The sequence below is a fragment of the Amblyraja radiata genome, chromosome 19 (genome assembly GCF_010909765.2).
Source record: "Amblyraja radiata isolate CabotCenter1 chromosome 19, sAmbRad1.1.pri, whole genome shotgun sequence".
Lineage (NCBI taxonomy): Eukaryota > Metazoa > Chordata > Chondrichthyes > Rajiformes > Rajidae > Amblyraja > Amblyraja radiata.
The window spans coordinates 17,794,084-17,819,154 of NC_045974.1; the positions used below are offsets into that span (position 1 = coordinate 17,794,084).

General features: G+C 46.7%; 1 protein-coding gene across 16 annotated transcripts in view; it reads left to right on the forward strand.

The window, feature by feature from the left end:
• mical3 (microtubule associated monooxygenase, calponin and LIM domain containing 3) overlaps positions 1-25,071 on the forward strand; it is a 203,319-nt gene that overhangs the window by 30,862 nt on the left and 147,386 nt on the right. For 15 of the 16 annotated variants that reach the window (XM_033037780.1, XM_033037784.1, XM_033037782.1 and 12 more), the window contains exons 2-7: positions 14,902-15,246; positions 17,708-17,915; positions 18,653-18,766; positions 20,754-20,855; positions 23,223-23,378; positions 24,506-24,606. In XM_033037780.1, the coding sequence (XP_032893671.1) occupies positions 14,983-15,246; positions 17,708-17,915; positions 18,653-18,766; positions 20,754-20,855; positions 23,223-23,378; positions 24,506-24,606 (945 nt within the window). In that variant the 5' untranslated portion in view covers positions 14,902-14,982. Of the gene's footprint in view, positions 1-13,219; positions 13,233-13,333; positions 13,339-14,462; positions 14,468-14,901; positions 15,247-17,707; positions 17,916-18,652; positions 18,767-20,753; positions 20,856-23,222; positions 23,379-24,505; positions 24,607-25,071 lie in introns of those variants that run through there. The other variant, XM_033037781.1, reaches the window with a different exon arrangement.

Below are 25,071 nucleotides of genomic sequence, written 5' to 3' on the forward strand. Positions count from 1 at the left end.
TGTGCAAAAAGACAAACAAACAAACAACCAAACCAACTATAAACACAATCACATAAAAAAAACGTTCAGTAAAGTTAGTCCCTGGTGAGATAGGAGTTTACAGTCCGAATGGCCTCTGGGAAGAAACTCCTTCTCATCCTCTCCGTTCTCACAGCATGGCAACGGAGGCGTTTGCCTGACCGTAGCAGCTGGAACAGTCCATTGCAGGGGTGGAAGGGGTCTCCCATGATTTTATTGGCTCTGGAGTTGCACCTCCTGATGTATAGTTCCTGCAGGGGGGCGAGTGAAATTCCCATAGTGCGTTCGGCCGAACACACTACTCTCTGCAGAGCCTTCTTGTTCTGGGCAGAGCAATTCCCAAACCAGATGTAAATATTTCCGGACAAGATGCTTTCCACAGCCGCTGAGTAGAAGCACTGGAGGATCCTCGGAGACACTCTGAATTTCTTCAATTGCCTGAGGTGGTAAAGGCGCTGCCTTGCCTTACTCACGAGTGCTGCGGCGTGTGATGTCCATGTCATATCCTCAGAGATGTGGACTCCCAGATATTTGAAACCTTAAAGATATGCCTGCTCCTTCAAGGTTTGCTGAAATCTGGCGTGTGCTCTGGCTTGGTTAGACTGAATATCGTATGATAACAGCGCCGATATATCCTCAACAGAGCAGTTGCCATACCATACTGTGATGCAGTTGGTAAGGATGCTCTCGATGGTGCAGCGGTAGAAGTTCACCAGGATCTGAGGAGACTGAAGAAGGTCCATCTGTCTCCTCAGATCCTGGTGAACTTCTACCGCTGCACCATCGAGAGCATCCTTACCAACTGTATCACAGTATGGTATGGCAACTGCTCTGTCTCCGACCGGAAGGCATTGCAGAGGGTGGTGAAAATTGCCCAACGCATCACCGGTTCCTCACTCCCCTCCATTGAGTCTGTCCAAAGCAAGCGTTGTCTGCGGAGGGCGCTCAGCATCGCCAAGGACTGCTCTCACCCCAACCATGGACTGTTTACCCTCCTACCATCCGGGAGGCGCTACAGGTCTCTCCGTTGCCGAACCAGCAGGTCCAGGAACAGCTTCTTCCCGGCGGCTGTCACTCTACTCAACAACGTACCTCGGTGACTGCCAATCACCCCCCCCCCCCGGACACTCCTCCCACAGGAAAAACACTATGTCTGTATATATGCTAATGTAAATATTTATTCAAATCATATGCTATGTCGCTCTTCCAGGGAGATGCTAAATGCATTTCGTTGTCTCTGTACTGTACACTGACAATGACAATTAAAATTGAATCTGAATCTGAACTTCTTCCCAAGGTCAGAATAACCAATGGGCAGTTGTGGGCTATCGTCCACTTTGTTACTTTTCCAAATCATTCAGCGTCTGCTACAAAAATGTAATATGTGACTGAACAAAAACAACTTGCCTTTAAAATGAGAAAATATCCCACAGTGCTTTATATAGTTGTGTGACTTGTTGCTTTTTTTTAGTATGGCTGTATGATAATTCGATTATCACTGTACCTTAATTGGTACACGTGACAATAAAAGACCTTTGAAAAACTTTGAAACCTTTAATCCCTTGGTATTATTCAGTGTAAATCAGGAAGAGATTGAAAGAGCAGAATCATCAGCATGTAAAATACTACATATCACCCTTGTCTGTCTTTAAAACTACAAAATCTAAATGTTGAGTTAATACTGGGTGGATTTACTTACTTGATAATTTATGAATTTGCTAATGTGATCATATTAATCAGTGGTCAAATGTCATGTCATTTACAAAGAACTGTCCACTGATAACTTGTTTTGCTGATGATTTCATAATAGCCAATTCTGTTCACAACTCCTCAGCAAATGAGGCAATCCATGCTATTAAATTGGAAAAGGTGTAAAATAGATTAAAGAGGATGCTACCGGGCCTGGAAGGTTGGACTTGTAAAGAGAGACTGGATCGGTTGGGTCTTCCTGCAGTGTAGGAGACTGGGAGGTGACCTGAGAGAAGTAATTAAAATCATGAGGGGAGTAGATAAGGTGAATACCCACAGTCTATTCTCCAGGGTAAGGGAGTCCAAAACTAGTGGGCATAGGTTTGAAAGATTTAAAGGGAATTCGAGGGACACATTCTTCACAAGGATGTGCATTCATGGAAAGAGCAGCATCCAGAGAACCTGCCTGCAAATGTGTGCCTCCAATTTGTGTGCCATTTAGTTCTATGACCTCCATGTGTGCATGCAGCATGACCCAGGCAAGATCCAAGATCTAGGTCCTGTTAAATATCATTTTCAGCACAAACGTGTCAGGCGATGACTATCTCCAACCTGATGACTATTGACATCAATCAATCGCTCATGATCACGCATTGACAAGAAGATCAACTAAACCCAATGTACGGGCATCATGGTTTCAAGAAGAAGCCAGGAAAAGGCCTTTGCACATCTTAAAGCCAACAAGCCAGGAGCTTACTGGAACATTTGAACGTACCTGGACAAGTATAACTCCAAAAACTCTTAAGCTTCAGGAAAAAACAATTGGCTGATTGGCACTCAATCCGTCATCTTGAATTCATCCCCTCCACCACCTGCGCACAGTGGCCGCAGTGCGTACTGTCGATAGAATGTACTCTGGGTTTACAAGCCCAGGATACTAGCCCAGGCAACTCTGACAGTATCTCCCAAACCCATGAACTCTGCTGCAAGTACGACGGAAGGACAGCAAGCTCGCAGGAAGCAGCCCACATTCCAAAACTGAATGAAAATAAATACATCCCATGAGTTGCTTTGTATTCCAGCAGCATCCGTTATTTCTGTAAAGGGATATATTGGAAGAAGATCTTGACAGGAAGCGCGAGTTGTAGGTACTGCTTCAGCATTCACCCCTGTCTGCCTCACACCCAGAAGCTTCCAGGCCCCTCTCCCCACTGGCATTCAGACTGCCTCTTCCCCTGTGTCATTTTGTTCCGGGTCTCAGCACCTAGGCCCAGCCTTTAGCCTCTCGGCTGTCTGCTCTTGAATGGTTGCTGCTGAACAAATACATCAGCAGAGGATGAGGGAAAGATGCGAATAGTTCAAGTTCAAGTGAGTTTATTGTCATGTGTCCCTGTATAGGACAATGAAATTCTTGCTTTGCTTAAGCACACAGAAAATAGTAGGCATTTACTACAAAACAGATAAATGTGTCCATATACCATGATATAAATATATACACACATGAATAAATAAACTGGTAAAGTGCAAATAACAGAACGTGGTTGTTAATAATCAGAGTTTTGTCCGAGCCAGGTTTAATAGCCTGATGGCTGTGGGGAAGTAGCTATTCCTGAACCTGGTTGTTGCAGTCTTCAGGCTCCTGTACCTTCTACCTGAAGGTAGCAGGGAGATGAGTGTGTGGCCAGGATGGTGTGGGTCTTTGATGATACTGCCAGCCTTTTTGAGGCAGCGACTGCGATAAATCCCCTCGATGGAAGGAAGGTCAGAACCGATGATGGACTGGGCAGTGTTTACTACTTTTTGTAGTCTTTTCCTCTCCAGGGCGCTCAAATTGCCGAACCAAGCCACGATGCAACCGGTCAGCATGCTCTCGACTGTGCACCTGTAGAAGTTAGAGAGAGTCTTCCTTGACAATCCGACTCTCCGTAATCTTCTCAGGGAGTAGAGGCGCTGATGAGCTTTTTTGATAATTGCGTTAGTGTTCTCGGACCAGGAATAGTGATTGTGCTGCAACTTTCTACGTGATCTAAAACACTGATGATCTCTCATCCCTCCTTTGTCTGTCCTCTCCCTTCTCCTCCCTACCTTAGTCCCCTCTGCCAGTCCCGCCATCCCCATTCCACCCCAGTAGCTACAGTCAGAGGCAGGTGTGGCCATGACCAGTGGCAATGCCCTGGCAGTCACAACACCGAAGTCACTGATGAGGAATAATACAATGGGAGAAGGATCATAGACCTGATTTTGCTCAGAGTTTTCCCATCAGTGAGGGGCTTGAGCTGATACAGGGAGGGAGATGATGGAAACCCAGGTCAGTGAAGGGGCCAACAAGTCCATGCAGGCCAGCGACACAACAAGCTAGAGTGAAGCAGTTATTCAGGTTTCTGTAATCACAGCCACAACATCTTTCCAGGCAATTACAAGACCGCATGTACCCAGAGGGCATTCATTCCACAGACAATTAAAACCTTTCATCAACAGTGACATTTGCATACTCGCACGCATGCACACTCCAGATTGTCGTGTTGTCAGGTGCTGGTCGGTCACCTGGTCTGTTCACTGTTTAACATGGTACAGTACTGGTGGGGATGGGTCTGTCTCTGTAATACACTGGGGTACAGTGCTGTTGGGGATGGATCTGTCACAATACTGAGGTACTGTACTGATGTGGACAGATCAGTCACTGCATTACACTGAGGTACATTACCGGTGGGGACAAGTCTGTCACTGAAGGTATGTCAATGGAGGGATAGTTCTGTCACTGTATAACTTGGGTACAGTACAGGAGTGGATATATCCGTCACTGTAATACTGGATATACTAACTTGGTCTGTCACTGAATAATACTGGGGTACAGAACTGGTAGGTACTGGTCTTTCACTGTGTAACACTGGGGTATCGTACCAGTGGGGGTGGCTCTGTCACTGTGTTATACTGGAATATGGTCCTATGAGGATGGGTCTGTTGCTGAATAACACCGGGAGATTGGTTTATTATTGTCATGTACTGAGATGCAGTGAGAAACATTGTTTGCATGCTACGCAGTCAAGCCATACTCAAGTACACAGGTAGTGTAAAGAATCTTCTGCACAATGGGAGATGGGAGAAGAGGGAATGTCCTGGGTGGAAATGGTCCTTAATTATGTTGGCTGCTTTCCCGATGTATCGCGTTGTGTACAAGGAGCCTGGTCTGTGTGACAGTCTGGGCTACATCCACAGCACTTTGTAATTTATTGAAGTATTGGGCAAAGATGTTTACAAACCAAATGATGATGTATCCAAATAGAATGCTTTCTACAAATATGTAAAAGTTGGTAAGAGTCATTGAACACACGCAGAAATTCTTGAGGACGTAGAGACGTTGGTGTGCCTTGTTGGCCATAGGTTCAGTTTGTGTTTCCAAGGCTGTTGATGATATTTACACTGAGGAAACTGAAGCACAACCATCTCCACTTCGGCACTATTGATGCTGACCGGGGCATGTACACCACCTCAATTCCTGAAGTCAGTGACAAGCTCCCTCGTCTTACTGACATTGAGGGAGGGGTTGGTGTCTTGACGCCATGTAACTAATCTCTATCTCCTTCCAGTACGCCATCTCCTCATTGTTCAAGATCCGTCTCAGTACAGTGGCGCCATCTGCAAAATTGTAGATGGGGTCAAAGCAGAATTTGGCTGCACAGTTATGAGTGTATAGTGAGCATGTAGTAAGAAGCAGAAATTGCATACTTTCAGGATTCCCATGTTGAGAATTATCAATGAGGATGTTTTGTTCCCTGTCCTGATTCTGGTCCTGATCTGCAGAGGAGTGTACTGACAGCTGAGGAGTTTGAAGGTGAGTTTGGTTGGGATTATGGTGTTGAAGGCAGAGCCATAATCAATAAATAGGAGTCTGACGTAGGTGTGCTTGTTATCCTGATGCTCCAGCGATGAGTGTTAGGGCCAGAGAGTTGCCATATACCATGGACCTGCTGCGATGGTAGGCAAACTGCAGTGGATCAAGGCTGTCTGAGAGGCTGGAGTTCATGGTGCCATTACCAGTTTCTTGAAGCACTTAATGATGGTGGATGTCAGAGCCACTGTACAGAAGTCATTAAGGCACCGCACCTTTCTTTGGTTTGGCTGAGATGATAGTCATCTTCTTAGAGCTGGTAGGAACCTCAGAATGCAGTAGTGAGAGATTACAGATATGTATGAATCTCTCTGCCAGCTGGTCCGCTCAGGACCCGAGGACACGGACAAGGACTCCATCCGTACTAGTCGTTTTCTACGGATTCACTTTCAAGAAGGTGATCTAACATCTGTCAGTGGTGCATTCGAGGCTGTCGGGGTGATTATGTCCTTCCACTGTCAGTAGACTATTAGTGGGGAAGTGTCTGTCAGAGTTGAACTCTGGGATACAGTACCATTGGGAACGAGTACCTCACTGTATAACACTGGGGTACAGCACTGATGGATGCCGGTCTGTTCCTGTATAACACACTCTAGGACAGGTCCCACTGTGACACAGGTGCAGCACTGGTGGAGATGGATCTGGCACTGTATAACATGTACAGTAATGGTAGGAACAAGTCTCACTGCATAACAGATACAGAACTGGTGGAGACGGATCTGTTACTATATATAACTCGGTACTGATGAGGAAGGGTATGTCAGTGCAAAACATTGGGGTACAGTACTGGTGGGAATGCATGTGTAACACTAGTCTACAGTATTGGTAGGGTCAGGCCTGTTACTGTATAACACAGGTAGAGTACTGGTGGAGAGGTTGTGTCATTGTATAATGTGGGCACAGTACTGGTGGGAAGGGTCTATCACTATAACAGTAGAGTAAGTGTTAGTGGGTCAGCTGTGTTTGGGCACACTGCAGATGAATAAGATGGCATGATACTTTTGACTATTGTGCTGAAGTTGCTGTGGATTTATTGGACTGAGATTACATTGTAAATTCAGGGATAGGGCTTGGATACTTGATACAATGAAGAGCAATGAGACTTTGATGACTGAGGGTTTGCCAATGATAGCTAACTAACCTGAGAGAAGGAGAGCGAATGAAAGGGAGGGAGGGAATGAGGGAGAGAGATGGAGGGAGGATGGAAGATAGGGAGGTTGTGTGGAAGGATGGAGGGAAAGAGAGATAGAGAGTGGGGGGACAGAGATGTAGAGGGAGGGAGGGGTTGGTGGGAGGGGTTGAACAGAGGGGTTGAACTCCCTCGATGAACAGAGAGATGGAGAGAGGGAGGGCAGAGAGAAATGGGGAGGAGCAGAAAGAGGGGATGAGGAAGAGAAGGAGAGAGAGGATGTGGAGGGAAAGGGGGCGAAGGAGGGAGAGAGATAGAACGAGAGAGGGGGAGAGATATGGAAAGGGAAGGAGAGTGGGACAGAGGGAGAGAGAAACAGGATAAAAGTATCCTCTTTTTCTGCCATCTAAGTATGTGTGTCTTTTGCACGTTTGCAGATGTGTTTGGGACAGTTCAGCTGAGGTGAATGTAGTGCCCATATTCTTTAGATTTTCAGCTTCTTTCACCTCAACTGCATTCCCAAAAAAGGAATAATGCTTGGTTGGTGGCAAATAGCAGTGGCTGGAGTCCTCATCAATGGGACTGCCTGTCCTGATGACAGCACAGATTGAGTTAGAGCAGCTGAGCTTGGTAGTGCAGCCCGTGCCTCGTTGTCAACACACTCTGGCTGCCAGCTCTGAATACGGTTGGTTTTGGGAGAGAGCCTGTGTTTGTGCATCAGCTGCTTTCAGTGGCTGGCCTGGAGATTTGAGCTCAAGTGTGGCAGTGCTTTATGGTCCTGATGCACACTCGATTCCCATAACGGACTTTGTGTGGGCTGTATTATGAGGCGCAAACTTAATCCGTAACAGGCTCCCTGGTCAAGTATCCCAGTGCCTCTCTGAGGCACATTCCACACCCGAAACAAAATTCATTCGGCGAGAGCTTCATGTGTACTGGTGGTGCAGCTAGTAGAGCCGCTGGCTGCCTCACAGCGCTAAAGACCCCGGTTCAATCCACACCTTGGGTGCTGTCTGTGTGATGTGAGTCTGTGAGAAGTTTCATGGAACATTAGCGATGGAATGGGACATAGACTTGCTGAGCTGAGATAGACATGTGAGGTGAGGTCTTTTGACCAGCAGTGCACATTGAGACTTCTGACACTGCATGGAGGGTTGTTGTACTGTCTCTCTGCGGTGGTTTCCTGCAGGTGCTGGTTGTGTAAGCTGGGACAGTGCTGGGTTCTCAGCAGAGCATGTCGATGGTGTTTGACCAGCTGTGGTTAAGTTGTGCCCCCATCCTCCACCCCACTTGTTGCTACTGCTGTGAACTCCAAATGGAGGGCAACTGATGGAATCTCTGACAGTGCTCAGAGCTTGCAGCTGTTCCAAACTGTTGCACACTGCATGTGTGTGTGTGTGTGCTTGATTGGTGACAGAAAGTGCAAGAGCCCAAGCATGATCTGGGCCGTTTGTGGAACCTACGGTGGAGGTGTGCAGAATAGGTGAGGGGGGAAAGGGTGAAGCGACAACACACAGGAAATGTTGTGTCAGGAACATTGGATCAGTGGGACCTGGGCCCTCGGATCCTCCAGTGAGTGCTTCAGTAGCCTGGCCGAGGTTGCAACATGGGAAATGCAGTAGCCAACGTGCACAGCAAGCTCCCACTGCAAGCGTAGTGATGAGCATGTACTAGCTGGAGATCTGCTGGAGATGCTTCAGAGATATAGATGTAGGGAAGTGACTAATATTTCAGATCAATGATCTGCAAATAAAACTGGAAGTTCGACATTACGGGGTTAACACTTCCGATTGTTGACTTGGTAATTAGAATTGACGCTATTCCATCAACGTGAAATGTGAGCTCTGTAAATCTCTCTGCAGAAGCTGCCTGAGCAGCTGAGTAAAGTCAAGAGTGTTTTATTGTCATATGTCCCAGTTAGAACAAGTAATTCTTATTTGCAGCAGCACAACAGGATATGTAAACATAGTACACTAAACAATATGATAAGCAAGAAAAACAGTTCAGTGTGAGTATGCAGCACGCGCACACACACACACACACACACACACACACACACACACACACACACACACATACATATATGCATACATACATACATATAAAAAGCAAACAATAATAGTCGATGTAGTTCAGAGCGTATTTGAGGTTGTAGTGTTTAATAGCCTGATGGCTATAGGGAAGAAGCTGTCCCAGAACCTGGACGTTATAGTTTTCAGGCTCCTGTACCTTCTTTCCAATGGCGGGGGTGAAATGAGAGTGTGGGCAGGGTGATGTGAGTCTTTGATGAGGCAAATCCCTTCGATGGTGGGGAGGTCAGAACCAGTGATGGACTGGGCAATGTTCACAACTTTTTGTAGTCTTCTTTACTCCTGGGCACTCAAGTTGCCGAACCAGGCCGTGCTGCAACCAGTCAATATGCTCTCTTCAAGTCAAGTCAAATTTATTCGTCACATACACATACGAGATGTGCAGTGAAATGAAAAGTGGCAATGCTCGCGGACTTTTGTGCAAAAAGACAAACAAACAAACAACCAAACAAACTATAAACACAATCACATATTCTTTTACATTTTAAATATTGTGGGCGGAAGGAAAAACGTTCAGTAAAGTTAGTCCCTAGTGAGATAGGAGTTTACAGTCTGAATGGCATCTGGGAAGAAACCTTCTCAACCTCTCCGTTCTCACAGCATGGGAACGGAGGCGTTTGCCTGACCGTAGCAGCTGGAACAGTCCATTGCAGGGGTGGAAGGGGTCTCCCATGATTTTATTGGCTCTGGAGTTGCACCTCCTGATGTATAGTTCCTGCAGGGGGGCGAGTGAAGTTCCCATAGTGCGTTCGGCCGAACACACTACTCTCTGCAGAGCCTTCTTGTCCTGGGCAGAGCAATTCCCAAACCAGATGTAAATATTTCCGGACAAGATGCTTTCCACAGCCGCTGAGTAGAAGCACTGGAGGATCCTCGGAGACACTCTGAATTTCCTCAATTGCCTGAGGTGGTAAAGGCTCTGCCTTGCCTTACTCACGAGTGCTGCGGCGTGTGATGTCCATGTCATATCCTCAGAGATGTGGACTCCCAGATATTTGAAACAGCTCACCCTATCCACAGTATCCCCATTTATCCTCAATGGAGTGTACGTCCTCGGTTGATGTGCCCTCCTAAAGTTCACGATCAGCTCCTTAGTTTTTTTGATGTTCAAGAGGAGGCTGTTGTCCTGGCACCAGAGTGCTAGATCAGCCACCTCCTCCCGGTAGGTCTTCTCATCATTGTCTGAGATCAGGCCCACCACCACAGTGTCATCAGCAAACTTAATTATTGAGTTGGAGCTGAACCTAGCCACACAGTCATGTGTGTACAGGGAGTACAATAGGGGGCTGAGAACGCAACCCTGGGGCGATCCTGTGCTCAGGGTGAGGGACTTCGATGTATTCCCTCCCATCTTGACTACCTGGGGCCTGGCACACAGGGGGGTGTTGAGCCCTAATTCCAGTTGCTTCTTGGCCAGTCTGGTGGGGACTATCGTGTTGAAGGCTGAACTGAAGTCTATGAACAGCATCCTCACGTAGCCCCCCTTCTGGCTGTCAAGATGAGAGAGAGCGGTGTGCAAAACCTGGGAGACCGCATCGTCCGTGGATCTGTTTGGACTGTATGCGAACTGCAACGGATCCATGTTGCGAGGGAGGAAGGCGCAAATGTGTTTCTTCACCAGCCTCTCAAAGCATTCATGACTACCGAGGTAAGGGCCACCGGACGGTAGTCATTCAGACAGGCTGGGGAGGCATTTTTTGGTACCGGTACAATGATGGATTTTTTGAAGCAGGCAGGGACCACGGACTTGTCCAGGGAGAGGTTGAATATTGTAGTGAGCACCGGAGCTAGCTGCGTAGCACAGGACTTGAGTACTCGCCCCGAGATGCCATCGGGGCCTGCAGCTTTCCTCGTGTTCACCCGTGTCAGAGCCCTCCTCACGTCATGCTCGGACAACGAGAATGTCTGCACATTCCTCCCTTCAGCTTCGTTAGCCAAGCCCGCTGGCGGTATTGTTGATAGTCGGCAGACCTGGGGTGATGTTGCCCATCTCGAAACGAGCATAAAAGGAGTTCAGGTCATCAGCTAGGGAGGTGCCGCAACTTGCGGATGAGGGAGGGGTGCTCCGGTAGTTGGTTACAGTCCGTAGCCCCTGCCACAGGCTTCTGGTGTCCTGCTGCTCCATCTGTGACTCCATCTTGTCCCTGTACCTCCTTTTTGCGTCCTTCACCGCCCTTCGCAGTCGGTAGGACTCTACCTTGTAGATGTCCGTGTTTCCTGATGCCAGGCCCGAGTTGTAGGCAGCGGTGCGAGCATTCAAGGCAACACGAACGGACCTGTCTACCCAGGGTTTTTGGTTCGGAAAGGTGCTTACCCTTACCGTGGGGACGATGTTGTCGGTTATTCTGTACACCTGTAGAAGTTCGAGAATCCTCTCTGACATACCGAATCTCCGCAATCTTCTCAGGAAGTAGAGGCGTTGATGGGCTTTCTTTATAATTGCATCGGTGTGCTGGGTCCAGGAAAGATCTTTAGAAATATGCATGCCCAGGAATATACAGCATTTCTGTGTTATTTCAGATATCTGGCTTTGCAGTATCTTTGCTTTTGTCAGAATCCAGTTGTAGGGGATGGGGGCTTGAGGGTAGGAGTGATGAAATGACAAAGGTGGAGGCCAGGGGACCAGGAGCTGACAAGTGAGGAAGGAGTGGATGTTTCTGGAGGAGCCATAGATGACTGGGCCCATACCAGAGGTTGTTGCACAAGGACCGCTACTTAACTAATGCTCACCCCTGGTTCAAGGATGGATGTGGAGATAAACTGCACGCCAATCAGTTTGACCTCGGAAGCAGAGAAAGTTTGAGGAACAATAATCAGCCTGATTTAACGCTGCATGGTTTATGTAATTACAGAATGTTTATGTATTTTAAATCTACAAAATACAAATGTTGAGTAATCACTGGGTAGGTTTACTCCATTTGTCAATGTGTTAATCTGTTAACGTGACCATTAACAGATTAACACATTAATCTTTGCAGAGGATACTTCCTCTTCTAAGAACTGCCCATTGATAATTAATCTGTTTTGCTGATGATTTCACAATGGTCAATTTTATTCACAATTTCTAAGCATATGAAGCAATCCATGCCAATAAACTGGAAAGGGTACAAAAAGGGTATACTGGATGAGGATACCATCCAGTTTGGAAGGTTTGAGTTATAAGGAGAGACTGGAAAGGCTGATCTTTTTCCCCGGAGTGTACAAGGCTGACTGGTAACCTTATAGAGATGTAGAAAATCATGAGGGGTTAAATAAGTGAATCACAACAACGTTTTCCACAGGATTGGGGAGTCTAAAACTAGAGGGCATAGGTTCAAGGTGAGAGGTGGAAAGATTTAAAGGAGACTAGAGGGGCAACTTTTTCACACAGAATGTGGTGGGTACATGGAATGAGCTGCCAAAGGAAATGGTATAGATGAGTACAATTATAACATGTCTGAAGAAGGGTGTCGACCCAAAACGTCACCCATTCCTTCTCTCCAGAGATGCTGTCTGTCCCGCTGTGTTACTCCAGCAATTTGTGTCTATCTTCGGTTTAAACCGGCATCTGCAGTTCTTTTCTACACATATGACATTTAAAAGGTACATCAATAGGAAAGGTTTGGAGGGATCAGGCAGTCAGTCAACTTGGTCAACACGGACATATTGGGTCAAAGAGCATGTTTCCTGTGCTGTATAGCTCTATGACTATAATATATTACAATATATGCAGGCTCTCCCCAGGTGACAAACACTGAGTCAGGTACAGCTGTACATGCACTGGAGTGTTTGGAAGACCGGCAGGATGGATTTACCAGCTGCTGCGGGGCTGCATGCATCTTCTGCCGGAAGGCAACTTGGTTTGCAGCAGCATCTCCGACCTGCGAATTGTTCAGGTTAGGAACAGTTCACAGGAACGGAACATTGCCGTAACCCAGGGAGGACTTGCACTTATCTGGTTCATTTCATGGAGGTTTTTTCCTGAAATAATGATGTTGACGAGGAAATGTAGGACTTCCAAGGGGCATTGCTGTGGATGCCACGTAACAGGCTGGTCATCAAGATTGAAATTCCTCGAATAAAAAGGGTTGCAACAACATAGACAGGAAATTGGACCAGTAACAGGAAATGGGAGACAGGAGAGAAAGGTTACCTCTCAGACTGGTTGGGAGTGTACCTGGAAGTCCCAGGGATAAGAGGTTTGAGTTGTGTAGATACAGATAGAGCAGATAGAGAGTGTGGAGGAGTCAAGAACATGCGAATCAAACATTTTTTAAATGATGTTGAAAATCCTTATCACCTTTCCTGTTCCCTCATCCAAAAAAAACCCTCAGGTTGGTCAAACTGGACTGTGCTCAACTTTATTCATTCAAACCTATTCATTCAATATGTAAATATTTTCCCTAATTATTATTTCTAAAAGTTACCCACCGCTGAGGTTAAATCGGCAAAGCATTAGTTGCCTGTCTCTACAGGCCTTTTGATACAAGGTTGTTCCCGTTTCCATTTCCTGCTCTCTGGCACATCCCCTACATGCAGGAAGGGTTGGAATACGATGGACAGGGCTTCCGCAGTTTCCACCCCACCTTCCTCAGCAGCCGAGGATTTGATCCAGTGCGGATCACCGGTGCACTTTAAACATGGCCAGCCTTTCCTGTAGCTGCTGCTTGTCAATATTTACCGCAGATCTTCCCCAGTTGTACGGAAACATTAATGGCATCTTCCTCTGTGGTAATGATCAATGTAAAATATTTATTAATTATTTCAGCTTCTGCCCCTGCTACAATGTGTTGTTTACCTTCTTGGCCAGCTCCCCCCCACCCATTACTCCCCCCCACCCATTACCACACACATGCTTTTCACGAGAAGGAAAGCATGGAGAAGGCTTTGGGCTACATTACTATCTATGAGCAGTGTTAACTGCTGTTCTGTTATCCTTGTCAACTCCCATCCCAGCTGACTACATTCAGCCTGGTTTTATCTCTTGAATTATTCACCTGACCTATGTCATTTTTGCTTTGCTTCAGTGTCTTCTCAATCTCCTTTGTCATGCAGGACACTTGGGTTTTGATTTTAGTTTTCGACATAATAATGCCTTTTACAAATCCAGGCTAGCTGCCAATGATCAGTTGTTTTATTTGTACAGGGTTTGGCCACTTTGTCCTTGTAACATCTGTACAACCGGCATTATATTAGACGGACTGCCAGGAATGCAAGATCTTAGATTTACTCTGTACCACACTTCATGTTAGAATCCCAGGAGACAATTGCTATTTTGTGAGAATGGTGGAAAATCATAATCAAAACATCCATCATTTCCCTTTTGTTTTTGTTAATATCTTTGGATCATAACCATAGGTCCTGTCTGCCATCTGCACTGTTTATTTCTCTAATACCATTTTTCTACTTACTGCTCAGCATAGGTCAAGTACACACGGGTGTTCCTCCTAAACTGTCCCAACACATTCCAGGGGAAGTGCAACATGACTTGGATGAAGGGCAAATCACTCTCCACCCTAACCCAGGAAAATAATTGAAGGGTTAGGTTCTGGAAACAATGGTGCAGGGATTCATTGTGACGGCCACTGTTAGTTTTTTCCTCGTGAGTACCACGAGTTCACTGTCTATGTGCTCGGACTGCAGCTATGTGTTTCTCTCCCCAGACCAGAGCGGGTTTCTGACTTGGTTGCTGATTGAAAGTGTAACTCCTGTTGTGGACCGTGGTACAATGAGCCAACACCTTCTACTGCAAAGCATGCAGCCAGGGAGAGATCTTTCAGGAGATGAGAGGAGTTTATGACATATTTGACTTCCCATCCTAACCTCAAATGCAAACTCATTTATTGGAAAGCAAAATAATTTCTTCCGAAGCTAGGCAAGCGAGCCAGGGAGCGTGGGTAGGAAGTAGGCACGTCTGGTTCTCTCAGAGTTAGATGTTAAAGTGTAGCTCAGTGTCCCAGTCACAATGACAGTGCCACAGTATGATGTAGCAGCCACAGGAACAGTCAATAAGTTAGACATTGTTGTTCTTTCACAGGCCCAAAGTGATGGGTGTTTTTGGAGGGATGATGTAAATAACCCTTTTTTTTGTCTTTCTCCCCTTGAAGGTTCATAATGAGGGAAACCATCAGCTGAAGAGGAAGAAATAATTAATCCAGCCGACCATCTCAGGAGAGTCATCTGCCACCATGGGGGACAAAGAAGTTTCAACCATCGAGCAAGCACACATACTGTTCGACCGCTTCGTCCAGGCAACTACATGCAAGGGCACTTTCAAAGGCTTCCTGGAGCTGTGCGAATACCTGGGCGTCTCCAACGTCGACTTCCCCTACTTCTACACCAAGCTCAAGACCAAACTCAATTACTGGAAAGCAAAAGCACTCTTTGCAAAGATAGACAAGCGAGGCAGTCACAAGGATTACAAGAAGAACACAGCCTGTGCCAATACAAAGGTAAAACTGCTACCACTCTCAGCTTATCCAGATCTCAAGTTCATAGGTCATAGGAGCAGATTTAGGCAATTTGGCCCATCAAGTCTACTCTGCCATCCAATCGTGGCTGATCTATCTTTCCCTCTCAACCCCATTCTCCTGCCTTCTCCCCATAACCCCTGACACCCGTACTAATCAAGAATCTGTCAATCTCCGCCTTAAAAATATCAATTGGCCTCCACAGACATCTGTGGCAATAAATTCCACAGATTCATCACCCTCTGACTAAAGAAATTCCTCCTCAGCCCCTTTATAACAGTACGTCATTTTATTCTGAGGCTACGGCCTCTGGTCCTAGACTCTCCCACTAGGTGAAACATCCTCTCCACATCCACTCTATCCAGGCCTTTCACTATTTGGGAAGTTTCAATTAGGTCCTCATCCATCTAAACTCCAGCGAGTACAAGCCCAGTCCTGTCAAACACTCATCATATGTTAACCTAATCATTCCTGGGATCATTCTCGTAAACCTCTTCTGGACCCTCTCCAATGCTAGCACATCCTTCCTCAGATATGGGGCACAAAACTACTCACGATACTCCAAATACAGTCTGACCAGGGTCTTATGAAGCCTCAACATTCCATTCCTGTTTTTTCATATTCTGGTCCTCTCAAAATAAATGCCAGCATTGCGTTTGCCTTCCTTACTACCGATTTGACTTGCAAATTAACCTTTTGAGAACCCTGCACTGGCACTCCCAAGTCCCTTTGCATTTCCAATTTCTGAATTTTCTCCCCATTTAGAAAATAGTCTCCCCCTTTATTCCTACTACCAAAATGCATGACTCCACAATTTGCAATGCTGTGTTCCATCTGCCACGTCTTTGCCCACTCTCCCAACCTGTCCCAAGTCCTTCTGCAGAGTCATGCTTCCTCTACTCTATCTGCCCCTCCGCCTATCTTTGTATCATCGTATCTCAGCTCATCCAGATCTCACCTTACGAACCCCTGCTTCTTTGTCCTCCACTGCAAGTCGTGCCCCTCCTCACAGGGGTCATCAGGTCATGTGATAGGAGCAGAATTAGGTCATTCGGCCCATCAAGTCTACTCCACCATTCAATCATGGCTGATCCATCTCTCCCTCCTAACCCCATTCTCCTGCCTTCTCCCTATAACCCCTGACATCCGTACCAATCAAGAATCTATCTGTTTCTGCCTGTGTATCTCACCTCTGCCAGCCAGTGGTTCAGGAGAGCGATAAAGTATCTGCACAGCTCATCTGATTAATGCCCCAATAGTGAGATGGCTAATTACTACAAACTCCCCCTCATGTTGTACCTCAAGTTCTCATCCAGATGAGGGTGGCACAGTGGCACAGTTTATAGAACTACTGCCTGTCAGCTTCAGTGACCGGGTTCAATTCTGAATTCCTGCGTTGTCTGTGTGCAGTTTGCACTTCCTCCATGTCACTTTCTGGGGCTTCCTCTGTACTCTCTGTTTTTCTACCGCATCCCAAAAACCTGCGGGGGTTGTAGGTTAATTTTCTACTTTAAATTGCTCTGTGTGTAGGTGAAGGGTAGAATTGGGGGGGGGGGGGGAGTTGATAGGACCGTTGGGATGATAAAATGGGATTAGTGTAAATGGGTGCATGATGGACAGCATGGAAGCATGGGCTATTTATTCATGCCATATGACTCCATTTGATACCAAAGACTATACAGGATAGTGAATGCTATCCTTGACAATTATGTCCACATCTCACTGATGAATTAATTAAAGATATCCTGCTTCTGCAGGAAGTGCTAATACTTAGAACAGTGGACACCCAGGAGTGAGTTCTAAGCTCAAATTCAACTGGAGATCTGGGATTTATATTTAAAAGAACCCAGATATTTAGGAGCAAGTTAAAAAGCTATCATTTAATTGAGGTGCACAGGGATTAGACAGGTTGGGACATGACAAAGCCAGGGGAATAAGTCGGCGTGTGGCATTCAGTAGGACGTGATATACCTGTGAATGCTTATTTCCATTCAGTATTCCAACCGTGCAAACAAATGTTGTTTCACACTGCATCCAGCATCTCCCCAGACATCCAGTTGTCTCTCGCACAGTTCGATCCCGAAGGAAGCGTGGAACAAAGAACACTGTGGAAACATAGGCCACCTGCAGCCCGGTCTGAGGGAGTAGATGAGTCTGGGGTTTGACCCCATTGGGCATGTTATGCACAGTGACCTACTCATGTCTCTCCCCTTTGCTGGGAATGGCATTGAAGTGTACAGGGTGAATTGTGTCTACACTGAGCTTCTCGTACACTCTCTGCCCGAGCCACAGCCTTTCCTCCTGTTTAACCGGGTCTCCCGTGCTGTTTCTCAGCACCGCCAGAGTTCACCAGCTGCCGTTCTCCATCCCACACTGCTGGTTGTGGCCTGTGTTGCTGCCTGTTTGCCCCATTAACCCTTTGCCACCGTGTTCTCTCTTGTAGTGTCTGGTAATCGGTGGGGGGCCCTGTGGCCTACGCACGGCCATCGAGCTCATGTTCCTCGGAGCTAAAGTCATCGTCGTGGAAAAGCGCGACACCTTCTCTAGGAACAACGTCCTGCACTTATGGCCGTACACGATTCAGGACCTGCGGAACCTAGGGGCGAAGAAGATCTACGGGAAGTTCTGCGCTGGGGCCATTGACCATATCAGTGAGCACTTTTCTTTCTTTTGACTGCACTGTCTACGTTACACTTCACCTGGTGAAACACAGCATGCTGAGCCTGCCTGACTCACAGCCGCTCTCACTGACATATTGATCTGGGCAGGGGCATTCCCTGGGCGGACGCTTTCCTTAATGCAACCCGGGGGAAGGGCTTTGCGTTGTTTTTTACTGAAATGAAGAATGCTGGATTAGTTGGCATTCTATGCCCTCATAGAATTCAGCCCAGTCCAGTTGATGCCCTGTCTGTATCTTCCCATCTCATTGCTCAGTTTTAACTTCCATTCAATTTACAACCATCTCAGCCGCATCTGAGCAGTAATCACTCTCTGGACATCAGTCCTGGTGACTGCAAGCACAAAATGCTGGAGTAACTCAGCGGGTGAGGCAGCATCTCTGGAGAGACAGAATGAGCGACGTTTCGGGTTGAGGCCTTTCTTCAGTCCTGGTGACTGCTTTGACACTGCCCAACCCTTATAATTCAATGACAATTTATTAGCCAGTGACACAAGTGTCATAAGTTGTGGTTCACGATGGGAACCCTGACCTTGTGCCTTGTCTGTGGTTCAACGCATGGGATGTGGTGACTTAGTTCAAGCAAGAAGGAGCACGGTTGGCCGACGAGCAGCATGTGCCATGTGGCCATGGCTGAGAGAAAATGAAGGCAAGGGCATTTATTTCTGTCCACTGAGTAATCAAGTGTCAATGTTCATCCTGTCCTGCCAGGTATCCGTCAACTCCAGCTCGTCCTGTTGAAGATTGCCTTGATCCTGGGGACGGAAATTCATCTAAACGTGGAGTTCCGTGGGCTGCTTCCACCCAGGGGCCATAAAAACCCTCGTGAGTGATTTATACTGTACCATGATCGGGATCTGTGCGTGTTTGCAAGTCTGTGCGGATGCATGTCTGCGTGTGTGCCTGAATGTGCATTCACATGTCGGTGTGTACACGCACATATGTGTGTGTGTGTCCATGTGTTTCCATAGGCAGGTGAACTTTAGGCAAAACTGCTGCACCTTCCTTGTGTGACCCATGTACACAGGCTGGTGAAGAAGGCAGGTGTACAAGAACTGGGATGCGGTATTAGGAGACAGCACCGTGACAACACACGGAATATTGTGTGCAATTCTGGTCACCATACCATAGGAATGGATGTGATTAAGCTAGAGAGGGTGCAGAAACTGTTCACAACAATGTTGTTTGCAATTGCAATCTTTAAACAACATTGGGACAGGTTCATCAATAGGAAACGTTTGGCAGGAAATGGGCAAATGTATGCAAATGGGAATAGCTCAGGAAGGCATCTTGGTCAGCATGGGCAAGTTGAGCTGAAGGGCCTGTTTCTAGGCTGTGTTAACTCTATGACTCTAACTTCTATCTTGTCTGTGAATCGAGTCAAGAGTGTCTAATTGTCATATGTACTGACAGCAGAACAATCAAATTCTTATTTGCAGTAGCATCCAGCTTGTAAACACGATGCACATAGATAATATCTAATAAACAAAAAATCCATAGAAATTCGTAGTTGAAGTTAGTTGTATTATACAAATGAAGCTTCCCACTTTTTGTTCCTTTGCTATTTCTGTAAACACAGCCAACTGGCTTTTGAAATAAATGGATTTCAGATGTATGGATAAATCTTTAATATGTCACATTTAAAAGTCCTTGCATGCAATGTTAACTGTATTACCCACACAAATCCTTTCATCGCTTCTTCAAAAATCTCAGTTTAGTTGGCAAGCCGGACTTGTTCTTTAACAAATCTGTCTGTGCACCATTTAATTACTCATATATGTCCTAGCACAGAGTCCATTCAGATTGTTACCCCAACTAGATTCCTGTTACTGGTGTTAACTTCACTGGATGAAATAACTAGGTTTACCCCTCTCTGCTGTTTTGAACAGAAGGTGTTGATTAGTTACGCTGTTGGAATACCTTTGGGGAGTTTGCACTGCCTGATTTTTAGTCTTGCTCCAGAAAGGTTCTCAATAGATTCACTGGACTAATTCCCATTGTTCCATCACTGGGACATCTTGAGTCCATGATCAACCATAAGCTTCCTCTGCGAATCCTTCCGGGCTACTTGGTGCCAGAGTATTTTCCTGGCTGGCTCAACTGAGTTTCTGGTCAGGGGTGGGTCCCCAGGCTGTTGATAGTTGGGGGACTGGGTGTTGATAATGTTATTGAATATTAAGAATGGGTGATGAGCCGATATCTGGCTGGTGATGGTCATTGGTTGGCATTGTTGTTGTTTGGCATTCATCTGCCTGTCTGAATATTTGGCATTCATCAACATGTCTCTGAATATTGTCCAGGCCTCGCTGTATGTAGCCAAGGGGTACCTCATTTGCTGAGTGCAATTGAATTGGCTTTACAGCTCCTTAGGATCTCCTGCTGATGGATAGGAAGGTCACATTTCCTTTAGAATATAGACTAGAAACTAACAGGGTAAGAATGAATTGAGGAAACAATATTTTCTGGGGGTCTGAAATCATTACCTGAAGGGGCAGAGGAGGGGGAACTTCCACCACATTTAACAAGTGATTCCTGGAACCCAGTGATATACCTCAACCTATTGGGCAACAGACTGGGAGCTTGGGAACAAGATTCAGCGGGCTGCCACCTCGTGGTGGGCGCAATGGCTGGCAATTGCTCGGGGTCTGTGGTAGGTGCTAGGACTTCTGTCTTCCTTTTCTCAGTAGCGTGGGGCAGCAACTCTCAGATGACAAGGACTGGGCTCCTGGGAGCCCGTTTCCTCACGGGCTGAGTGAGAGGGCACCAAGCCACACACCCTCCAATAAACGATGGATCTCACTTCTCATTGCAGACGCTGGATGGAGAGCAGACATTGACCCTCCAACCAACAAAGTGGCACAGTTTGAGTTTGAAGTCGTGATTGGTGCTGATGGGCGAAGGAACACACTGGAAGGTAAGGAGTGCGTGGCGATGTGGAGCTGAGGGGGACAGAGAGCGGTGCTGCTTGGAGCAAAGGAGGGATTGGGAGAGAGAGAGCAGTGTTCAGTGGACCAAAGAAAAGGATTGGGAGAGGGAGCAATGTTCATTGGACCAGAGGAAAAGATCAGGAGAGACAGCGGTGAAAGATAAAAGCTGGAGGAGCTCAGCGGGTCAGGCAGCATCTGTGAAGGGAATGGACAGACACCTGTTTGGGTTGTGAGCCTTTTTCAGACTGATGGAGAACGGACGAGAAAGTTGAAAAAGGGAGGTGGGGGTGGTGACAGGTGGATGCAGATGAGGGGCTGGGTGATTGCCCGATGGGTGAAGTGACAAAGGCTAGAGGTGAATAGGAGTCAAAAAGGTGTCAAGACAAGGAGATGGAGTGAAATGTAAAACAGAATATGAGGTGCTGAATGAGAGGAAGATTCATAGGATGGGAGTGATAGAGAACAAGGATAAGTGACGGGGTGGAGGGGGAGAGAGAGAGAGCTTCATTGGAGGACGAGGGAGTGAGGTTCATTGGGGAGAGAATGAATTTAATTGAACAGGAATGCAGAGAACAAGTTCAAGTTTAATTGAACAGGGAAAGAGAGAGAGAACAAGGTTCATTGGATAGGGAGGAAGAGGGAGCGAGCAACATTGGCAGGGGGAAGCACAGTGGAGGAGGGAAAAGTGAGATTCAGTGCCCCATGAACCGGCCAGGATTGTTCGGGTCACCTTGAGGAACTTCCACGGGCACAGACGAACACTTCCAATACTTCACATAACTTCTTTGGTCAGCAGTCCCACTTCCCAACCTGCTGGTGGTTTAATGTCCCACGACATCTTAGAATTATAGGGGAGGTCATTTAAGACTGAGGTGAGAAAAAACTTTTTCACCCAGAGAGTTGTGAATTTATGGAATTCCCTGCCACAGAGGGCAGTGGAGGTCAAGTCACTGGATGGATTTAAGAGAGAGTTAGATAGAGCTCTAGGGGCTAGTGGAGTCAAGGGATATAGGGAGAAGGCAGGCACGGGTTATTGATAGGGGACGATCAGCCATGATCACAATGAATGGCGCTGTGCTGGCTCGAAGGGCCGAATGGCCTCCTCCTGCACCTATTTTCTATGTTTCTATGATAGGCCCTTGGGCTGAGAATCGAACATGCAGCACTGAGGAGAGTCGACTCGTGGAAGGGTCGACATTTCGCATAGGACTTATACCATGGCCTTGCCTGCACTTGGGTCTAAGATCCAGTCAATTGTAGAAGCATAATTACCTTTAAACCAATGAGAAAGAAACTCATGGTCTGGCCATGACCTCTTTGCTGAATGCTTTGGTTATATGTGACTGGTTATGAAGTAGTAGTGTGTTGAGGCTTTTGAATGTGTTGTGTAAGTGGGAGTAATTGGATCACTCAATACAAAAGGGGTGATTTGGTTATGCCAGCCCTTTGACAAAGCAATCCATTTACTCCCACTCCACAGTTTTTTCCCTGTAAAGTTGCAATTTTACTTTTTTTTAATATTTATTATCCAACTCCCTATAAGATATTACTGAATCTGTTCCAGAAATGTTCACAGGCAGCTAAACATAACTTGCTTTGTTAGATTTAAATCGGCTTCCCCCTGATCTAAATCTGAGCACTACCTAATAACCTCGCAACCACTGGAACAGTTTATCCTTGTGTATGTACTCCATTACAACCCATCGTGGTGTCGAACACGTCAAATGTATGTTCACTATCCCTAATGTAGTAGGTCACCAGCTATCCCAGCACACTCCCAACTTCACAGATATCTCAGCCCTCGGATAAACCTCTGGGAAATCTCTGCTGCGACTGCTTGAGATTTTGTACATCCTTCCTGAGGATTGATGCTGGGATATGAAGTCATTGCTCCTGTTTTACCATAATTTCCTTGATGTGAAGACAGCAATCTCATATGTTTTATCAGCCTTGTTGATTGTTCTGCAAGGATTTGTCTTCACCGTAATACTCTCCATCCTTGAACCACTTTAATATTTTAATCTTTAAATTACCTCTCATTTCTCTTTGTACCATATGTTTCACTTTGCATCTTTCTGCATCAAATTTCATCAGCCAACCGTCGGCCTATTTCATGAGACTGCCCTTCGTCCATCTTCTGCTTTCTGCTCCGTTATGTTCACAGAACCTCCTATATCTGGCACTAAGAATCTTCACAAATACCACTCTGCTTGCACAAGACAATGTGAGAGATTGCGTTGGCCTTAATAGCGGGTCCCTTGTTCGAATAAGTGATCCCATCACGGCTGGGCCAGGCTCAGTGAGTGCTCCGCTGCTGGTGGCCCAGGAATGTTCACCCTCTGTTCCCGCTGCAGGGTTTCGCCGGAAGGAGTTCCGCGGGAAGCTGGCGATCGCCATCACTGCCAACTTCATCAACCGGCACACACGGGATGAGGCCCGGGTGGAGGAGATCAGCGGCGTGGCCTTCATCTTCAATCAAAAGTTTTTCCGAGACCTGCGGGAAGCAACAGGTTGATGTCCACTCAGCTCGGTGAAGGGAGGGCAGGGGCACGCTCGGACCGTTGGGGGAGGAGGGTCCCACGTTTCCTGCGTCAGCGAGTGCTCTCTGCAGCCGCCCCTGCACAGCCCAGCTCTCACGTGAAGGTCACGTCCAGAGCCACAAGTTGTTGCATTTGGGGACATGACTGTCCAGTGGCACAACCAGTAGAGCCCTCACCGGGGACCCGGTTTAATCCCAACCTCTGGTGTTGTCTGTGTGGAGTTTACACCGTCTCTCTGATGGCGTGGGTTTCTCCGGGTGCTTCAGTTTCTTCCCACACCCCAAAGACCTGCAGATCAGTAGGTTTATTGGCTATTGTAAGTTGCCCCAACTGTGTAGTGAGTGCTAGAATCTGAGAGGAGTTGATGGGAACGCGGGAGAATGAATAAATGGGATTTATGTCGGATTGATGAATGTTTGACGGTCATGGCAGAACAAAGGGGCCTGTTTCCGTGCTGCATCTCTCCATGACTGTGATTCTAAACCCTTAAATTATCACAACGTGTGGAACTGATCAACTTTTCACTTTCCCGCAGGTCTGGTTTATGCCACCTGTCCTCATTCTTAACCTTTTTATTCTCGGCATCTTTTCATTGAATTGTAGCGGGTATCCTGCAAGAGCAGCACATCATTCCTGAGACAGATGCCCAGAGCTAGAAACTGCTAGGGGCCAAACAGCATGGAAACAGGTCCTTCACTCCACCGACTCCACACCAAACAGCACCCCACTTACATTAATCTCATTTTACCCTCCATCATTCCCATCATTCCTCTCCCCCCCCTCCAGACCCCAGCACTCACCAACACACTAGGATGAATTGGCAGTAGCCCATTAACCTTCCAACTTGTATGTCTTTGGGATGTAGGAGGAAACCAGAGCATCCTGGGGGAAAAGAAACTCACAAGTGCAAACTCCGCAAAGACAGCACCAGATGTCAACTGAGGTATTTACCCCAAGGACCATTAGATCCTTGTTCCTGACGAGACGGCTGCAGTTTGTGCATTTGTTGGATTGAGAGATGAGCCCTTGTTTGAATCTGTTCACCGTGGTTCACCGTCCTGCTTCCGTGTTTAACGTGTCGCTGTTATTTTCCCCAGGTGTAAATTTGGAAAACATAGTTTACTATAAAGATGACACACACTACTTCGTCATGACTGCAAAGAAGCCGAGTTTGCTGGAGAAAGGAGTGATTCTGCAGGTGGGTGGGCTGGTGTTACCTCTTCAACTGCTGCAGCAACACTGGGGTCTAAACACACGGGAGACGGGGGGATGATCTCCAGAACCTTGGCAAGATGTGCAAAGTTAACTTATATGTGAACCCCTGACCCACTGGAGTAGATTCCAGCCTGTGATTGTCAACACCCAAACTCATTGTTTGTATTCCAACCCGTAACTCCTCACGTTGTAGCAAATACAACCTACAACCTTCTGGAAAAGAAACAGAAATTGCTGGAAACACTCAGCACGTCAGGTAGCATCTGTGGAAGGAGACATCTTTTTTTTACAAAGGGTAATCGACCTGAAAGGTAGACTCTCTCTCAAATTCTGCCTGACGTGCTGAATGTTTCCAGCATTTTATGTTTTCATAAAAGATACAACCTCGGTTCGATGGATCCCCTGGATATCAGGTGTAAACCAGTAAACCCCTCAGTGTGATTCGAGC